Here is an 18,069-nt window from a genome sequence, read left to right as displayed (position 1 = left end):
TCAGCTTCAGCTGGATAGGTCTCTTTCATTAGTCACAGGGGGCTAAATGCTTTAAGAAGTCACTACCAAATCACGTGTCTTACCACAGTAGAAGTTTATTTCCCATCCAGGCATTTAGTGGGTGTCTTTCTTTCCAAGGATCCAGGCTGCTTCCTTCTGGTGGCCCTGCTGGTCCCACTAGGACTTCAGCATTTGACCTGCAGTCAGGGGAAGAAAGAAGCCAGGGAAGGTTAGCAGGAAGGTTGTGTGAGCCAGGCCCAGCCTTAGGGCACAAACACCCCCGCCCCCCCACCAGGGTCCACTAGCCTGAGCCAAGGCACGTGACACCCTCCGGCCCCAGAGGAAACTGGGAGTTGTGGTCCAGCTTAACTCCCAGGATGAAAGGAAAGGCATTTGTGAAAACAAAGTCTTCTCTACCTTGACCTCTCAGCCACCTGAGCCTCCTAACCCCATGCCCCAGGCTCTGAGCCCATGTCAGCAGGGGCATCACACAGGCATCTTGCCCTGGCCTGGCCCCTGACTGGATCCCGCCCAGAGGCACCCCAGATCTCCCTGCTCTGGGTGGGCGGGCCTCCCCTCTGACACTGTGTGTTTCTCCTCCACAGTATGTGGCCTTCGCCTCCCTCTTCTTTATCCTGGTCTCCATCACCACCTTCTGCCTGGAGACCCATGAGCGCTTCAACCCCATCGTGAACAAGACGGAGATCGAGAATGTTCGGAACGGCACGCAGGTGCGCTACTACCGGGAAGCTGAGACGGAGGCCTTCCTCACCTACATCGAGGGCGTCTGCGTGGTCTGGTTCACCTTCGAGTTCCTCATGCGTGTGGTCTTCTGCCCCAACAAGGTGGAGTTCATCAAGAACTCGCTCAACATCATCGACTTTGTGGCCATCCTCCCCTTCTACCTGGAGGTGGGCCTGAGCGGCCTGTCCTCCAAGGCCGCCAAGGACGTGCTGGGCTTCCTGCGCGTCGTCCGCTTCGTGCGGATCCTGCGCATCTTCAAGCTGACCCGCCACTTCGTGGGCCTGCGGGTCCTGGGCCACACCCTCCGCGCCAGCACCAACGAGTTCCTGCTGCTCATCATCTTCCTGGCTCTGGGCGTCCTGATCTTCGCCACCATGATCTACTACGCCGAGAGGATAGGGGCGCAGCCCAATGACCCCAGCGCCAGCGAGCACACCCACTTTAAGAACATCCCCATCGGCTTCTGGTGGGCGGTGGTCACCATGACGACGCTGGGCTACGGAGACATGTACCCGCAGACGTGGTCCGGCATGTTGGTGGGAGCGCTGTGCGCGCTGGCGGGCGTGCTGACCATCGCCATGCCCGTGCCCGTCATTGTGAACAATTTCGGGATGTATTACTCCTTAGCCATGGCTAAGCAGAAACTACCAAAGAAAAAAAAGAAGCATATTCCGCGGCCACCGCAGCTGGGATCTCCCAATTATTGTAAATCTGTCGTAAACTCTCCACACCACAGTACTCAGAGTGACACATGCCCGCTGGCCCAGGAAGAAATTTTAGAAATTAACAGAGCAGGTAGGAAACCTCTTAGAGGCATGTCGATCTGACCTTTCACCTCCGCCCCCTGTAGCGATGATTCCAGATTCAGTCAGACTGCTTCCTTAGTTCCACGGGTGACCCTGGATCCTGCCCTCTCAGTCTTGAGGTGTGGCATCTGGGGGCCCAGGGAGATGCTGGGCGGCCACATTCATGAGGCGAGAGCCTGCTAGAAGAACCTCACTGGTGGCCCCGGGGAAGGAGGTTGACGCTCGGGTCGCCTGGGGGTCTGAAGAGATGACACTCCCGCGAGGTCGCTGAGGACTCTCTTGGCAGGAGCCCGGGGGCGCTGCTGCTTGGTGGACAGGAGTTGAGCATGAGTCGATGACTCAGGCCCATGACCTAGTGTCGGGGCAGGGCGGGGGCAGGTGTGATTTGGAAATGCCAGACAGCTTTCTGATGTGGTCTTGCCACGGCTCCCTGCAGGCTGTGCGCATGGCACAGCGGGGGGCATGGGATCTGGCAGGAGGGTCCCTGCAAAAGGCAGTAGCCAGGATTCTCACCTCCCCCGCCCCAACGGAGCCTGGCTCCATAGCTGAGTAGCGTTCCTGCTCTGACGCCAGCTGCCTAGCTCCAGGCGCGTCCTAGGAGACGCCTCTTGCCCTCCGTAACGAGCTTACTTACCCCATAGCATGCGGAACCAACTCATCTTCTACCACCACTCTAGAGTTTAGCGTTTATCTTTAGGAACCTGTTGGAGTGACTCGAGCTTTCACGTTGTCTGTTGGGGTTGATGGTCAAGTGGGAGTTTCCGGTGGCCTTCTGATGGACGCGGCCGGTGAGAGAAGGACTAGAGGGGGCCACCCCCCCGGGCAGCTTAGATGAAAGCGCTACAGACCAGCAACCACCTCCCACCCAGAGTTCTCCCCGTTTCCGGCGGTAGGGACGGCAGCAGCAATACATGACATCCCAACCGGTGTATGACCACTTTCCCGTGACTTCAGTGGGGGCGGGGGGGGGGGTTGGGGAGGGGGGAGGGGGGCCATGAAACAATACTAGTCACCGTGGGATATATTCTAATATTCCATGGCTAGTGGTTCGTTATGGGATTATCTCAGTTTTATGAGAACCTGCACATAGCACATAAAGTTGATCACGGGGCTCTGGTCCGAAGATAAAGCCCATAGTCTACCTCTACCCATGGAATACCATCGACTTATTCTGTGGACACAGGGATTTGAAGAGAATGAATGACCCAGAGAAGAGTGACAGCGCTGAGCTAAGAAGGAGTGCCAGGCTGAGCAGGCTGAGTGAGTGATGGGTAGTCTTTTAGTCTACAGATGACCCCACCCCCACCCCGGGCCCAGGTCAGGCAGTGGGGGCTGCAGGCCAGCTCGGCCCTAGATGAGCAGGGGTCCCCGGGTTTGGGTGGCCTCCCCCAGTGGATGACTGAGTCTTTCTTCCCCGCTGACGTGCTCTCTGACCCCTCCCCCATCCTCCTCCTGGTCTGGCTTCATCCCACAGCTGTGCTGCCCAGAGCAGTACCCCCCCACGCCCCAGGCCCCCTTCTCCATCCCTGGGTGCTTTCTCCCCCCTTCACCTGGCTCCGTACCCCTCCCCACTCCCCGGGATTCCTGCAGGTACCTGAGAGGAATATGGTTAGTGTGGAACAGGGTGGGGTCTGAGGTGGGGCTGGACCCCCTGGCCAAGACACTGGCTCCTGCTGGGTGAGCCGGGCATGGGCCATAGAGAGCTCCTGCCCCACCTGTCTGCTTTGCATTAGCTAGCCCTTCTGTTTGACCTCAGGAGCCACCTTTATGGCAAGGAACGTTTCTGGGGTTCTGGGGGAGGGGAGGGTGGGCCTAGGCCCCAGCTTCACTCCAGGCCTCAGCAGGAAGAGCTCAGCCCGGAGTGGCATCACCAGGGCACTCCTCAGCCATCTGTCACATCCTTCCCAATACTGAATCTTTCAGGCTTGGTGCCCCAAACATGGATGCCTCAGGCCAGCCTATCAAGGAGCCCTCATTCACTCCAGCCAGGCACAGATTCCTCAGCACTCCTAGACATGGGCTGAGGGCATATGTGCGCGTGCACACACACACACACACACACACACAACAAATGTGTGTGTTCTGACATGTACACCAGCTAGTCCCAGGGACACAAACCTCTTCCCATGAAATCCCAGTGCACTCCTGTTGGACTCCCTGGGCCCCTGGGCCCCCCAACCAAGGGCAGCCCTGCTCCTGGGAACCTCCTTGTCCCGACCCCAGGTCTCAGAGATCCAGAGTGTTCTGGCTTGAACGGTGTCTACGGCTGAGGAGGTACCTGAGGCCCTTCCAGGCTTGAGGCTCTGGACTCCAGATGCCCAGATCCTGCTCCCTGTCTCCCTCCCATCCCCCACACCCCATCCCCACCCCCTGCCCAAGTTCTCACTTCCTCGGGGGGGCTGCTGTCTGGATATCCGAGGCCCCCTCTGAGCCTCATCCCTCACTGGAACACTCCTCCCTCCAAAAGATCATCACCAAGAGGGTGTGTGGTCCTTAGGGACTCCCTGAACCCCTTCCCATTTGCCTCCTTTTCTGCTTGCAGCTCAGCACCTGGACGGGCGCAGGGTTGGGGGTGAGTTGGTGAGTGAGTGCGGGGGAGGCCAGAGGTGAGGCGGGCAAGTGTGGGTGGAGACCCGGCCCTGCGGGACCCGAGAGGTGAGATGCAGCCCCCGGGACCTGTTCAGCCTCTCCCCACCCCAAAGGTAGTCAAGGTGTCTCAGTGAAACCTGGGAATCTCCGATCCCACTTTTCAAACCTGCACTTGGGGCCAAGTGCAGTATGCTGGGTTCTGAGGGCACCCCACTCCCAGGGCTCTGGCCCTGGGACTCAGGCAAGACCTCCCAGTCCTTCCCTGCCTGCCCGTCTTGGTCCTTCCTGAAGCCTCAGGTCTGTGTGTCTGTGAGGGATGATCTGGTCTCCTCTGTAGCATGGCTGGCACGGTCTCAGTGTTTGGGGGATTCATCCCGATGGGGGTTGTAAGGAGGGGCACCAGGAGGACATCTCCAGAGTCAGGGACTGCCTGGGGCTGATAGCCCAGGAGAAGCTCCTCCTTTCCCAGAGGGGGGCCAGACCACCTGCTCTGGACAGTTCGGAGAGCTCCTTCTGTCCTGCCATGTCCATTCACGTGTGTCTTGTCCATCTCTGCTCCTGTGATGTGGGCTGGTCCTCTGTGGTGCTGCGTCTGGGGCTTCGGGGTGCTACCATAGGCGAGCAGGGGGCTGGTGCGGGGGACGGGTGGTGGCTGGACCCCCTTCCTGCCTGTGGGCACGTCAGGCAGCGGTGAGGTCCCGAAAAGCTCCTGCCTGGGTCCCCAGGAGCTACCATTGCAGCCTCCGGGGCATCGTTACGTGGAAGGGCTCTCCCCTGAGCAGCCGCCTCCAGAGCACCCCTGGCCCCGGCCCTGCACGTCTCCCCTGCTGTGCTGCAGTGGGTGCCTGGAGTGGTGCCGCTCCCAGGACTGGGGAGGTGGCGGATCTGGATGGCGGTGACCAGGTGGGGTGTGGGCAGGACCCTCCACATGGGCTCGGATGCAGGGCCGCGGTGGGCAGCGGGGGGCCCTGAGGGGGGTCAGCGTGGTCCCCAGGTGGGCTTAGGGGGAGGAGTGGAAAAACGAGGGACTCTGAGGGCCACGCATGGGTGTTCTTTTTCTGTGTTGTTCACATGCTCTCTCTTTCTCTCTCTCCACTAATCATGTTTCTCTCTCTCTCTCCTCGTTTTGTTGCATGACTTGTGCTGGTTCTTGTGATTGTACCCTGCCTGTGTCTCTCACAGACGGTCCCCAGTTAGCCTGGGACTCCCCCCCCCCCCGCCCTGAGTCTCCAGCCGGGCAGATCCCTGGGGCTAAACCCAAGGAGATGCCCAGCCACCCCTACCTGCCCCGCCCCCAGCCCTGCGTGTGCCCTGGGCGCCCAGGGCGCCCGCTGCTGGTGTGAACAGTAAGTACATTGGCCGTGCCTGGAGACCAGGGCACTAAAGCCAGCCTGCTAACTAAAGCCCGGGTTCTCCTTGCTCCAAAGTTTTAAAAAAAATGACCCTCTTGCGGACGCTCATCTCTCTCAGCCCATTTCAAAGCCTGGAAACCATCTCCGTGAGACGCTGCCCATGCTGCCATTTCACCATCACAGGCCCGCGGGTCTAGTGGGGACCGAAGGGCCCTGGACCAGGGGAGGCAGAGCTCCCAGCTCTCTGGGGAGCATGTGGGAACCAAGGGACCTGGTGGCCATCTCATCTGAAGGGTGGGGAGTCCTGGGAGAGCTGGTGCCTCTGGCCTTTTTCACAGATTCCCCAAGTTTGGAGAGCTGACCCCTCCTTGGCTGGTCCCTCTTCCAGCCACCCCTCTGGAGTTGGAGAGAGAGGATGATGCTCCCAGTTGCTGAGACCACCCCAAACCACAGAAAAGCCCACAACCCAGGGAGGCTGGCTCCTTCCCAAGCGGGACCTAAACTCTCCCACCCAGGCACAGCCTCCTTCTCAAAGGTCATGGTTGGAGAGGAAGCAGGCTCCAGGGAGGAAAGGGGGTCCAGCTCACATCCACCCAGTGATGCCCGATGCCTGCCCCCTGGCCCAAACTCTGCAGGGAAACCAGCCTCAACTTTGGGTCCTCTTAAAGGCCGTGAGCGCTGGATGCTCCAGGGGCAAGCTTGGTGGGGCTGGGGGTGTGGGGGGCAGAGCCAGACGTGGGGCCTCGGGCTCCACCCCCTACCTCTGACCCACCCCTGGGCAAGGAAGACCTGCAGGCTGTAGCTACCTCCACTGACAGACGAGGGCCAGCACAGAACATCGAGTCCTGGCCCCGCTCCCAGATGGAGAGGCTGCCTCGTAGAGGACCTGCTGTTTTCCCCTGGAGGAAAATGTGTGCAGTGACTGTGGTCCCCGACTTCCACACCCTCATCTACCTTCTCCTCCCTTCCACGTCCCTCCCTCCTCCCCAGAGACCCTCGGAAGGGAAGATGGAGCCGGCCAGATGGGGAGACAGGACTGGGCTTGTCTGTGTGCACACGTGTGTGCCCTCAGACACGCCGCAAGTGCGAGGCAGCCCCCAGACCCGGGGGAGGCTCCAGCCCCAGTCACGTGGTGTCAGCGTTACCTTGGTAACTGGCCTTTCTGGTTCAGAGTAAATCGGGGAGCAAAGCCCCTGGGATTTGTCAAGAAACGCACTGTACGTGAAATGCTTTTGCCATCCTGTACGACAGATTTTTTTTTTAAGTTCCAAAATTATGATGGGTTTTTTTTTTTTTTTTTTTTTTTGGATTTGCTTTACGAATAAACCTGATTGGTCCATTTCTCTTTTGACTGACTGCCTCTTTGTAGTGACATGATGTGTACACGGGCCGTGATCCTGCCCGCGGGCATGCTCAGTGCGTGCACTCGGAGAAGGACCACTTCTGTGTGTAGTGACACGAGGTGAACAGGGTCACAGAAGAGGGTCAAATCTGGTGGAGGCCGTCTCCAGCTTTTTGCCCCTCTCGAATCTTTCAGAGAGCCTCCGCTCGCGGGGTCGTGCCCACATCGGGTCTGTCTTCCCTGGAGGCTCTCAGCCTAGAGGAAGTCTTTGAGGAAGCCACGGTGCCCACCCTGGGGACTGAGTCGGCACCACCCTGTCCGGGAAGAGCCTGCTTTGAGGGGCAGAGAGTGAGGGGTAGGCTCAGTCCCCAAGAGTGACGGGCAGGGGCAGGGGCTACCCCTGCCAGCTCCAGAGGTGCGCGGCGCAGCTGCTGGACTTGGGAGAGGGAGAGCGCCCTGCTCTGGCCACGCTTTGCCCTCACCAATTGTGCCCCCACACTTCTCCCCAGGTTCCTTCTCAGGCTACCACAGAGGCCAAGACTCGTCTTTCCCACTCGAGTCCATCAGCCGCTGTTGTCTTTACGCCTCCATTTGCTCTGCTTTGCGGGGGATGCTGCCGAGAGGAGACAGAGGAATGGGAGGGAGCCCCCCTCCCGAATCATGGCCTGCTGTCACCGCCTCATGCTACATCCCTGTTGCACCTGTGCAAGCTGACCAGGCCTGCTTGGGGGCAGAGCGGGGCGGAGGACACTGGCTTGGTCTGTGTGGGGATCCGAGTGGACCGAGTGACCAGCTTAAGTCTGTGTGGGGATAGAACAGATTGGCCCATTTGGGTCTGCATGGGGGGACCAGGAGACTGTGGGACCAGGCCTAGTCTTGTACGGGGGACGGAGCATGGAGAGCAGCCAGACTGGGTCCATGTGGGAGGGACTGAGTGATCGGATAGGGTGTGTGGGGGGGACAGCATGAAATGAGTGACCATAGGGGATCCCGTGGGGTCTGGAGCAGGGCTGATGGGTGGGATCTGGATGAGGCCGGGGTGGCCTGAGCAGCCAGTTGGCTGTGGACAGGGGCAGCCAGGCTCTGGTCAGCAGCGGAGGGGTCAGAGAAGGCTGCCTCTCTGGACAAGAGTGTCTCTGCGTGTCTGTCTGTCTTCTCCCTGAGCTCTGTGTCTGGCCCTCTACCCATGACCACGTGCACACCATCCTGTCTCATCGGCCCACCGTGGGCCCTGGGCCCACCCCCAGCACCGCGCTTGCTGGGCCCATCACCAACTCATCTTTTTGCAAACTTTGAGCAAACCCAGGAACCCTCCTCCTGGCACCGTGGGCAGCTGGAAGGCTGCCTGAGTGAGCCGGGGACCCCCAGCCTCGTCCCTCCCTCCATGGCCCACTCGCTTTTTCCTTCCAGTTACAGGCTGCCCTTTGCCGATGCCCCACTTCTGGCCTGTCCCCCCCCACAACTAAACAGTTTTCAGTGTCTCAATAGCTTCTGCTTATATGTTTGAAGATTCCAAACTGAATGGGGAGGTGGCGAAGGCCGCGCTGGCGAACGAAGACTGCCCCCACATAGACCAGGCCCTCACTCCCGATGAGGGCCTGCCCTTTACGCGCTCGGGCACCCGCGAGAGATACGGACCCTGCTTCCTCTTATCAACCGGGGAGTACGCGTGCCCACCTGGTGGAGGAGTGAGAAAGGGTACGTAGAGGAGGCCGGGGTGCTCTGCATCAGCCGGGCCGCCTCGCGCTCCTGCAGATGGGCGGGCGGGGCGGTGGGCGAGGGGCGCTGAGGGGCAGGCAGGCACATTGGGGTGGGGGGTTGAGGAGCAGGAGCCCCAGGGATGTCGGGCTGGCAGAGAGCGCGTGAGGTCCAGGCGGCTGTGGGTTGGAAATGAGCTGAGGACGTGGGAAGGGATTGGAGAACAGGCTGGCTGCCTCTCATCCCCAAGGCAGAGGGGTACCCAGGGACGTGGGAGGAGCCCCGACTCCCCCAGGTGGCTCTGGCAGATGGCAGGTCAGACCCCAAAGGCAAAATGATCTCCCCGGTCCCTTGTTGGAGGAGGACAACGGGGTGGGTCAGGATCCTGTGGGCTTGGCCATCAGAGATCCCTGCTTTGGAAGAGGCAGCCTCTAAAGAGAAGCCACAGACCAGTGGGAGGCAAAGCATGAAGAGAGAGGTGGCTTCAGGGCTTGGAGGGGAGGCCAGTGTCCTTGCAGAGGTGAAGTATGTGCCAGTCAGAATATTGCTAGTGGCAGATAGAGAGCTTGCCCAGAGAAGGTGGTTACGCAGGACTCTGCAACCCCTTCCACCCCAGCGCCCTTGAGCCAGGGCCCCGGGTGTGGTCAGCGCCCCCTTGTGGTTGGTAAAGATGAGCCCTGTGGCAGTCTCTGCTCAGGGTCTCCTTGGATCAGACCTTTATCTTAGGCTGACCCCTCAGGGGGAAAAGGCTTGTACTAGAGCTTGAGCATGGGCTGGGGAGGGGCTTGGGCACACCTCCCCCACCCAGCTTTAGGCTCCAGGCATTGGCCAGGGCTTGGAAGGTGGAGGAAGCCACCTTCAGCACAGCAGACTGGCTGGGCGGCTCATGCATGCTGGGGAGCGCCTCACAGGCTCACAGGGGATGCATGCTGACTGGGGTGAGCAGATTGGGTCAGACAGTTGGTTTTTCAGGGCAACCGTTGGTGTAGCCTGTGGTCATTCACAACTGCTCCAAGATTTGAAACGGTTCAACGATACGCAATGAGAAAACATAGAATTCAAAATAAAGGGCAAGCCCAGGAGAGGAGAGGCAGCCAACACTGAGATGGGGGAAGTCCTTCTGGTCACTGGGGTAGCGTGCTCACCTGATCCAGGCTGGGTAGCCCTGCTTCCTTGCCCTGCCTGAAGGTCCCTCGGACCCCAGCGTGGCATACCACCCCCCGCATGGTGCTGCATGGCGGAGGGTTGCCGGCCTGGGGCAGGGCCCATCCTTGGCGCTTTCCATGGATAGGCCTGGTGCTGCCCATCCCACCTGGCTTTTTTCCAAGTGGAGGCTCTAGAAAACCAGGAGCAGGGCCAACCCAGGAGAGCGGGGGAGCAGGGACAGCAGTGGCTGTGCTCTGTTTGGTAAGGTCTCATGGGCCGCCAGTCTCCTTCATCTTGGAATGTTGGCTCAGATCCGTGGGGCCTAAGGAGCAGACAGGAGAGTCTCTTTACTGGGCTTCCAGAAGCCCAGAGTCTGTGGGGCAGGAGCAGCCCTGTCTCCCTCTAGTGGCGGGGGTCTAGTGGCAGCCACTGTCCACTGGCCACATGCACGCCCCAGTCCTGCAGCACCGAGGGGAAGCGCCCCCACCCGCACCCACCAGGCCCCACTCTCATGGAGTCTTGACAGCCGCCGAGGACTTGCTTTTCTCAGGATAACTCCAGGCCCCGAGCCATGTGCAGGGTAGAGGAGAGTTAGGGACTCAACCCGTTCCCCCAGGAGGGAGAGAAAGAGGCGCGCTAGGCTGGCTGACTGCATGGGAGAACCAGGCCAGCTGGAGAAGGATCTGCCTGCCTCTGCATGCGGCTGTTCTGTCTTTCCTCCTCCTTCCTTAAAACTAAGTACCAAGCGGGATGGGAAAGCCAAGAAGAGAAGCTCAAGTGTTAATTGTATTCTTTACATACAGATCTTTGCAAAGAAAGCCCTGTCATTGCTAAGTATATGCCGACAGAGGCTGTGAGAGTGACTTGACCAGGCGGCTTGGCCCAGGACACTGGTGGCTATTAAGCATCTGGGTGGACCTGCAGCCCCTCCTCACCCTCGGACAGAGTAAATTCACGCCATGCAGGTTTGCCGGACGAGTCCGAGTGGCCCAGGCCTTGTACTAGGACGGACGTAGCTTTTCTACGGCCAAATGGTAACTGACCGTAGAGGATTTCTTTTCCTTCTTTTCCTTTTTTAAAAATTTTATTTTATTCGGGGAGGGGGGCGGGGCGGAGGGTTTCCTTAGCATGACTTGCATGAAGTTAAACAGAAAACCCAGCCATCCACACCCCCCACCCCCCCGCACCTGTATGATGACCCTTAACCACGACAACGACGAAGAGAAGCGAGAGTCCTCTATTTCTTTCAAAGCGCTTTCTTTCTTTGATACACCTTGTTGGAGCCAAACTGTAACAGGGCCGCGTTGGGTAGAAACCTGTACGTTTGGGGGGATGGAGTGGGGGAGGGGGAGGGACGGGACCGGAGGACTTCCGTCTTTTGTACACACGATCGAGAGTACGGTTCCCCAAAGGGCAGTCGGTCAGCCATCGGTCATATTGACCTCACCTTCATAGTGCATCTCTCACGCGGAACCTGAGAACTTTGCTCCCCGTAGAATTGTGGAAACTCGCCCTGCTGCCTTCTTTCCTCTGTCTGGCATGCTTGTGACCCAGCGGACGTCTCCCCAAGACCCCTGACAGCGGCTAGTCTAGGTTGAGTCGATCATCTTAGCGGTGTGTAGATCCAGTGCGACCAACTTTCATAACAAATCATAGTAGATAAATCCGCACCGTCTGGATTTTCCAAGCGTTACTTCAGAGCACCAACAGATCAGGACCGCAGGAGGGCCGGTCCTCCTCCACTCTGATTAAGGCACAACCTGGCATTGTATGCGATTTAGTACTTCAGAGTCAAAAAGAAAAACACCAACCACCACCACCACAACAAAAACCCCTGCATGCCCAATGTTATGCAAAGCGATTCTAGCATGAAATAAATTTTGTATCATGGTTTCTGTATAGTCTAAAGCAGATTTGTTTTCCTGAAGCAATCGGAGGTTTGCAGAGACACACTTCTGCATCTTGAAGAAATAGAGTATTTTCCCAACAGAAACAGAGGACAGTAGCTTGGCTTTGGTCTGATTCTAAAATTAGTGGTGGGGTGGGGGGTGGGGAAGGATGATATTTTTGAAAAACACATGCTCGAGTTGAAAAAAAAAAAAATGCAACATCTCAAGCTCTCACTGCAGCTCGCAACATTTCCTGGAAAGAGCAATGCTGCTTTAGTTCAACGCCCTCCCCTCCTGGGGCCCTGGCCTCGATAATAAAAAGCTGACGTTGGAGATGAAGCATGGATTTGGGTTTTTATTGCCTCTGGCAGGGTTGCAGTTCGGTTCTGGGTCCCCCAGCCCCGAGTCAGGCCCTCTGTGGCTGGGCTGCCCTGGCTCCTCTGGTCTCAGGGACCCGCCCAAGGTGCTGGCAGTCCTTCGCTGGGGGAAAGCCAGGGCTGTCCCCCCACCTACCCACAGATCCCGTTGGGTTGGGGGAGGGGGACAGCTCTGAGAAGGAATCAGGCCAAAAGGGCCCTGACTTTAGACCAGCCCATCCTCTAGGGGGTTCATCCCCCCAGGCAATTTCTTCCTGAATCACGGGGCATGGCTGTGATTCCTCGAATCTGGCTTTGCCGGCGCTCCCAGCCCCCTACGTCCTCCCCTTGTGCAGACCTTGGTCACCTCTGTCCTAGGGCCATCCTTGAATCTGATGGCGCCAGAGGCAGGGGTCTGACAGGTCTGGTGCCCTACCAGCTCTGCCCTTGCTGGGCCCGGTCCAGGGGACCACTCATTACAGACCCCTCACTCAGCCTGGAGGCATCTTGGAAGGAGTGCAGCCCTCTCCCAGGGATCTGGATTGGCTCAGGTTGCTCACTTGGTTTTGGCTGGGGTAGAGTCGGGGATTGGGCTTCCAAGCCTTTCTATCCACTAGAGAATCTTGGGTGGTGGAAAATCCCAATGAGCACAGCGGTCAGCCTCTGAGCATTTTCCAGATGAAGAACAGAGGCCCAGAGAGGAGGGATCTGACCAGGGCTGCAAACAAGTGGGTGTCACTTTCCCCTGGATTTCTGGTCCCTTGATGTCTCCCGGCACGGCTAAATCAAACAATCATATGGGTGGGCAGGAGGCTGAAAGTGGGTGCTGAATTCTCACCCAAAGGTTTCTCATCCCCTCCAAGCTTTTTTTTTTTTTTTTTTTTTTTTTAATGATCACACCCACGGCATATGGAAGGTTCCAGGCCAGGGATTGAGGGATTGAATCCAAGCCACAGCTGTTATCTGTGCCACAGCTGCGGCTTTGCTGGATCCCTTATAACCCACTGCGCCAGCCACAGATTGAACTCACACCTCCACAGAGACTGGAGCTGCTGTAGTTGGCTTCTTAACCCACTGCGCCACAGTGGGAGCTCCCCTCTCAAAGCATTTACTTCAACTTCTCAGTAGGAAGCGGGGGTGGGTGGGGGGGGGAATCAGTGGCACAGTGAGTATGGTAAGGCCTCTGCCCAGAGGTCATGCAGCCAAAGAGCTGCCACGTCCACACATATATGTAACAGCCAGTCCTAAGCATCAGGATGTAGAAGCCAAGCAGCCTCAGCTGTGGCAGGGAGGGCAGCGTTCCCTCCCCAGGGGGGCCACCCTGGAAGTGCCTCTTGTGGCCTTGAGTGGCCTCGACACAAGGCTGTTTGGAACAGGGGTTTTCAGGGACATAGCTAATGGGAATGGGGATTAGCATACACTGAGCCTCTGCCCTGTACAGGGCATCTGAGAAAAGTTCTCTCATCATGGGTCACAGGAATTCAACATGCACATTCGGGGAGTTCCCGTAGTGGCTCTGTGGAAACGAATCCAATTAGAAACCATGAGGTTGCGGGTTCGATCCCTGGCCTTGCCTAGTGGGTTAAGGATGCAGCATTGCCGTGAGCTGTGGTGAAGTTTGCAGACATGGCTTGGATACCAAGTTGCTGTGGCTGTGGGGTAGGTGGCAGCTACAGCTCTGATTCGACCCCTAGCCTGGGAGCTTCATATGCCTTGAGTGTGGCCCTAAAAGCCAAACAACAACAACAACAACAACAAAAAAACGCCCATTTGAGAGGCAAGAGAACAGGTACAGAGAGAGAGAAAGTCACTCGCTCAAAGCCACACAGCCAGGAAATGACGAAGCCAAGATTTTCAACCCAGGTGGTCTGACTCCAGGGCTCAGGTTAAGATGTCTCAAGCAAAATGAGGCCTTCCCGGGGCTGGAGGTAGAATTGACTGGAATGTTAGAGCTGCTGGTCCTGAATCCCGGGCCCTCAGGCCATAGCTAAGATGGAGGGCCATTTACACCCTGCTCTGAGCCTCCCATGCCCACGTCTGACCACTGGATTTCCTCCTTAAACAACTGTTGCCCTGGAGTTCCCGTCGTGGCGCAGTGGTTAATGAATCCGACTAGGAACCATGAGGTTGTGGGTTTGATCCCTGCCCTTGCTCAGTGGGTTAATGATCTGGTGTTGCCGTGAGCTGTGGTGTAGGTTGCAGATGTGGCTTGGATCTTGCGTTGCTGTGGCTCCGGCGTAGGCCGGCGGCTACAGCTCTGATTCGAACCCTAGCCTGGGAACCTCCATATGCCGCTGGAGTGGCCCGAGAAACGGCAAAAAGACAAAAAAAAAAAAAAACCAAAAAAACCAAAAAACTGTTGCCCCAAGAGTGACATTGAAGCCCCTTAAATTGGCCAACAAGGCCCATTGGCCTCTCATCTCCCTACTCTTACCTTGCTGTGCTCTGGTCGCTGGGAAATTCTTACCCTTCTGCAGTTACACGTGTGCCCTGAGGACCTGGAACCCCCATCCTGTTTCCCAACTCGCTCCCCGACTCCCAGTTTGATTTGTCACTAAGTCACTTCCCTCAGACATGGTGGGTGCCAGTGGAGGCTTCACTCTGAGCCCCAGGTCTGGATTCACCATTCTTTTTTTTTTTTTTTTTTTTTTTTTAAGGGCTGCTCCCATGACATATGGAGGTTCCTAGGCTAGGGGTCGAATCAGAGCTGTAGCTGCAGGCCTACATCACAGCCTCAGCAATGTGGGATCTGAGCCGTGTCTGCGACCCACACCATGGCTCATGGCACAATGGATCCTTAACCCACTGAAGGAGGCCAGGGATCAAGCTCGCATTCTCATGGATACTAATCGATTCATTACCGCTGAGCCACAAGGGGAACTCCCTGGATTCACCATTCTTGTTGGGCAGAGCCTCATCTAAGTTCGGCCTGATGTTGCACTGGGGCAGAAGGTGGTCGTCGTCAAGGAAAGGGGGGCACCCGCCAGCGGTGAGTGTGTGGGGTTAGGATGTAAACGTCTCTCTCACAGCTGGTGCATGGCCGCTCTTCAACAGTCACTCCTGGGGTCCAAGACCTGTGAGCACGTGATGGGGTCTCACTCCTGGCTCCTTCATCCTTTCCTCGTTCTCACACAGGGGGAATATGAAGGCCCATTAACTTAGTCTATCCAGAAAAAAAAAAAAATCATTCCTGAAGCAAGTGGGCATTTTCTCCAGCAGGCTCCTAGGAGGGGTCTTTAGCTAACCAGGTGGATGGTATTGACGTTGACTGTCAAATGATTATGCTGCCCACAGCATGGTTATCAAACATCTGGAAGAGATGAAAACTGAGGATGGGTGGGGGTCAGGGGACCACAGAGCCTGCGCATCTAGCCCCCCACCATGTGGTGACCCTAAGGGTTACTGACTAGCTCATTCACTGACATGTACAGGGCCTTTCCTCTGGCCCAGGCCCCGTCCTTGTTCACCAGAACAAGACAAAGGGGCTGAATTGACCAAGACTTGGTCCTTTGCTCTCAAAGAGCTCAGGATCTGGTAGGAATGAGAGGCTTGGACATCTACAAGTCTGAGAATAACCAACAGGGTTCCAAGGGTCCAGAAGACAACCTGGGAGACTCAGTCAACAGCCCCTCACCCCCTTGGCACTTGCAGGCGCTCATCAGATCCGGCCAGTGAACTGACGTGGACAAGTCTGTCTGCCGCTATCGGGCGGTGGGGTGGGAGGTGGAGGAACTGGAGGAGCCAGGTGGTCTGCGGTGTCTCATGCAAGAGCCATTCACTCTCCCATGTGTGGATTATCTGGGCTGTGCGTGCTTCTAAGAAGGAAGGGGCTGACCCAGGTTCGGAGCAAGGCTCTGAGGCTTAGGGCTCATGCACCACCAAACCCCGTTTCAGGCTGGGAAGGAGCCCAAGACTCTTCCTGGTGCCCCCAAGGGAGCATTAGGCTCAGCAGCAGAGGACTTGGGGTTTGGGTTTCCTCCAGCAGGTGCTGGAAGAGATGGGGTATTCTGTGCAGCTGTGCCAAGTGTGCAGGTTCCTTGGGAGAGGAAACCCTGCCTGGGCCTCACTCACACGGGACTGCCTTCTGACCTGTGTCTGATGCAGACCACCCCAGCCTGTAGGACAGCAGGTGGCAGCCAGTAATTGTGGATTTGCTCCAAGCTGGGTCACCTCTGGGCCATCCAATCGCCCCATCTTTGAAGGCTGGGTCAAGACCAGCTCATTGTGCAGAGAGATGTCCTTCATCCCATTCTGGAAGTGCTTAGAGGCTGAATTGGCCTCTATTGGTTCTGGGAGGTGGGGGGACCAAGGGCCTTGCAGGCCGGGGCAGTGCTGTTTCTAGGGTACAGTATTGGGAGCAGGACTCTGTGCACTTGTGTTCAAGGTCAGCTGGTGGCCGTGGGTGGACTCTAGGTGCAGGCCTGAGGTGCTCAGGATGGCCCTCACCCCCACTCTCCTGAGCTGAACCCTCTCCTGGTCCCAGGGCCACCCCTTGTCTGCATGCCTCGTCTGGCTCAAGGCTCTGGCTGGGTCACTTCTCAAACAGGACGCTGGCCCAGGAGTGAGGTGTGTGACCTTGAGATGGTCTTGTCCCCTTTGTAGGCCTCTGTTTTCTCACATGAACAGTGAAAAATGTTGGACAAGATCAGTGGTTTTAAAACTGTCTCGGGAGGTCCCGTTCTGGCTCAGCAGGTAATGAACCCGACTAGTATCCATGAGGACCCGAGTTCGATCCCTGGCCTTGTTCAGTGGGTTAAGGATCCGGCGTTGCTGTGACTGTGGTGTAGGCTGGCAGCTGTAGCTCCGATGGGACCCCTAGGCTGGGAACTGCCATGTGCCGTGGGTGCGGCCTTAAAAAGACCAAAAAAAAAAAAAAAAAAAAAAAGCCTTTCTCAAGGATTCCCTTGTCAAGTGAAATCTTATGTGAAGGCTGATATACAATATAGATTAAAATGAAGCTGCTGTGACTAAGGTGGAGGGTGGGGACCCTGACCTCTGTCTCCTTGGCCTTTTCTTTAACCCACAGCCCACAAGGGGGCCACTGAGTCCTCTGGAGACTGCTGGCGCTCTAACAAATGCAGTTTGAAGGCCACCAGGCTAGAAGGTCGTGACAGGTCCTTCAGCTGTGATGTCCTGGGGTTCTGTGAGGTCCTGAAGCCCTTGGAGCCTAGTGCTCACAGACTCAAAGCTCCCCTGAGTTAGAGAGGGGAGGAAGTCTAGGAGGGGCCACAGACCTGGCTAGTCCCCTGGGAAAGCCACTTTCAGAGGCCGTCTACGCAATGGCCTGCTGCCAGTCACAGCGGAGGGAGAGGGGCTGTGTCCCCAGAGCCATAGCTGCCACGCGGGGAAGCAGGAGGCCTGGGGTCTGGCCTGGTCCCCATTTCACCTGAGGGCCCCCTCCTGCAGAGGCTGGGGCCTGGGGGCGGATGTCAGAAATTAGGGTCTCATGCTGCTTTCCCCGCAGGCCTCCCCGGCTCCCCCACGCTGTGCCTGTTCCTCACCTGAAACTACACAGCTTGGCAATTACAGTCACACAGACCAGGTCCAGACTCCTGCCTGGCTCTGAAGAAGACATTGATCTTCAGAGCTTCATGGGTTCTAGATTCCCTTGTCTGTCGCGGGGTCTCCTCCGTCCAGTCTTCCCAGAGGTCTTGGGTCTTCCTCATTTGCCATCAACACCTTCCCCCACCCCCACTCCAGAGCCCTCCCTCTTGGTCTAGTCACCAAGATAAGAACGCCTTCCCAGCCAAGTACCCAGCCACCGGATCAGGGTACCTCGATCTCTTTGAACCAGCAGACTGCACGCTCTGGGCCTGGAGAAGGAAACCCCAGGAGAGGCAGTGGCTGCTCTCGCCATGGCCTTGGAACCCTCTGTCTTGCTGAACTGAAGGTTACTGGACCAAAACCACCACTAGTTTTCTGCCCTTCCAGGAAGGGACGGGCTGGAGCCTCCCCGATCCTTCCTGTGTCCTTCGGTGGGGACCGAACCCTCATTCTCACTTGCTGGGCAGAGGGACGCCTACCTCTTTGAGCCCAGATGCCAGGCAGGCAGCGGCACGCATTTGGGTGTCGGGTCGGCCCAACCACAGTGCCTCCTGAATCCTCAGGCCAACCCCGCGACACGACGAAGCAATTTTCTGGGGCCAC

General features: G+C 57.5%; 1 protein-coding gene across 2 annotated transcripts in view; it reads left to right on the top strand.

The window, feature by feature from the left end:
• Positions 1 to 11,905, top strand: part of KCNC1 (potassium voltage-gated channel subfamily C member 1) — a 45,728-nt gene extending 33,823 nt beyond the window's left edge. Inside the window, exons 2-4 of one of the 2 annotated variants that reach the window (XM_021083271.1) lie at positions 606 to 1,539; positions 8,343 to 8,531; positions 10,481 to 11,905. In XM_021083271.1, coding sequence (XP_020938930.1) covers positions 606 to 1,539; positions 8,343 to 8,531; positions 10,481 to 10,545 — 1,188 coding nt within the window. In that variant the 3' untranslated portion in view covers positions 10,546 to 11,905. Of the gene's footprint in view, positions 1 to 605; positions 1,540 to 2,247; positions 2,477 to 8,342; positions 8,532 to 10,480 lie in introns of those variants that run through there. The other variant, XM_021083272.1, reaches the window with a different exon arrangement.

The sequence above is a fragment of the Sus scrofa genome, chromosome 2 (assembly GCF_000003025.6).
Source record: "Sus scrofa isolate TJ Tabasco breed Duroc chromosome 2, Sscrofa11.1, whole genome shotgun sequence".
Taxonomy (NCBI): domain Eukaryota; kingdom Metazoa; phylum Chordata; class Mammalia; order Artiodactyla; family Suidae; genus Sus; species Sus scrofa.
This window is presented reverse-complemented; position numbering and strand designations above follow the sequence as displayed.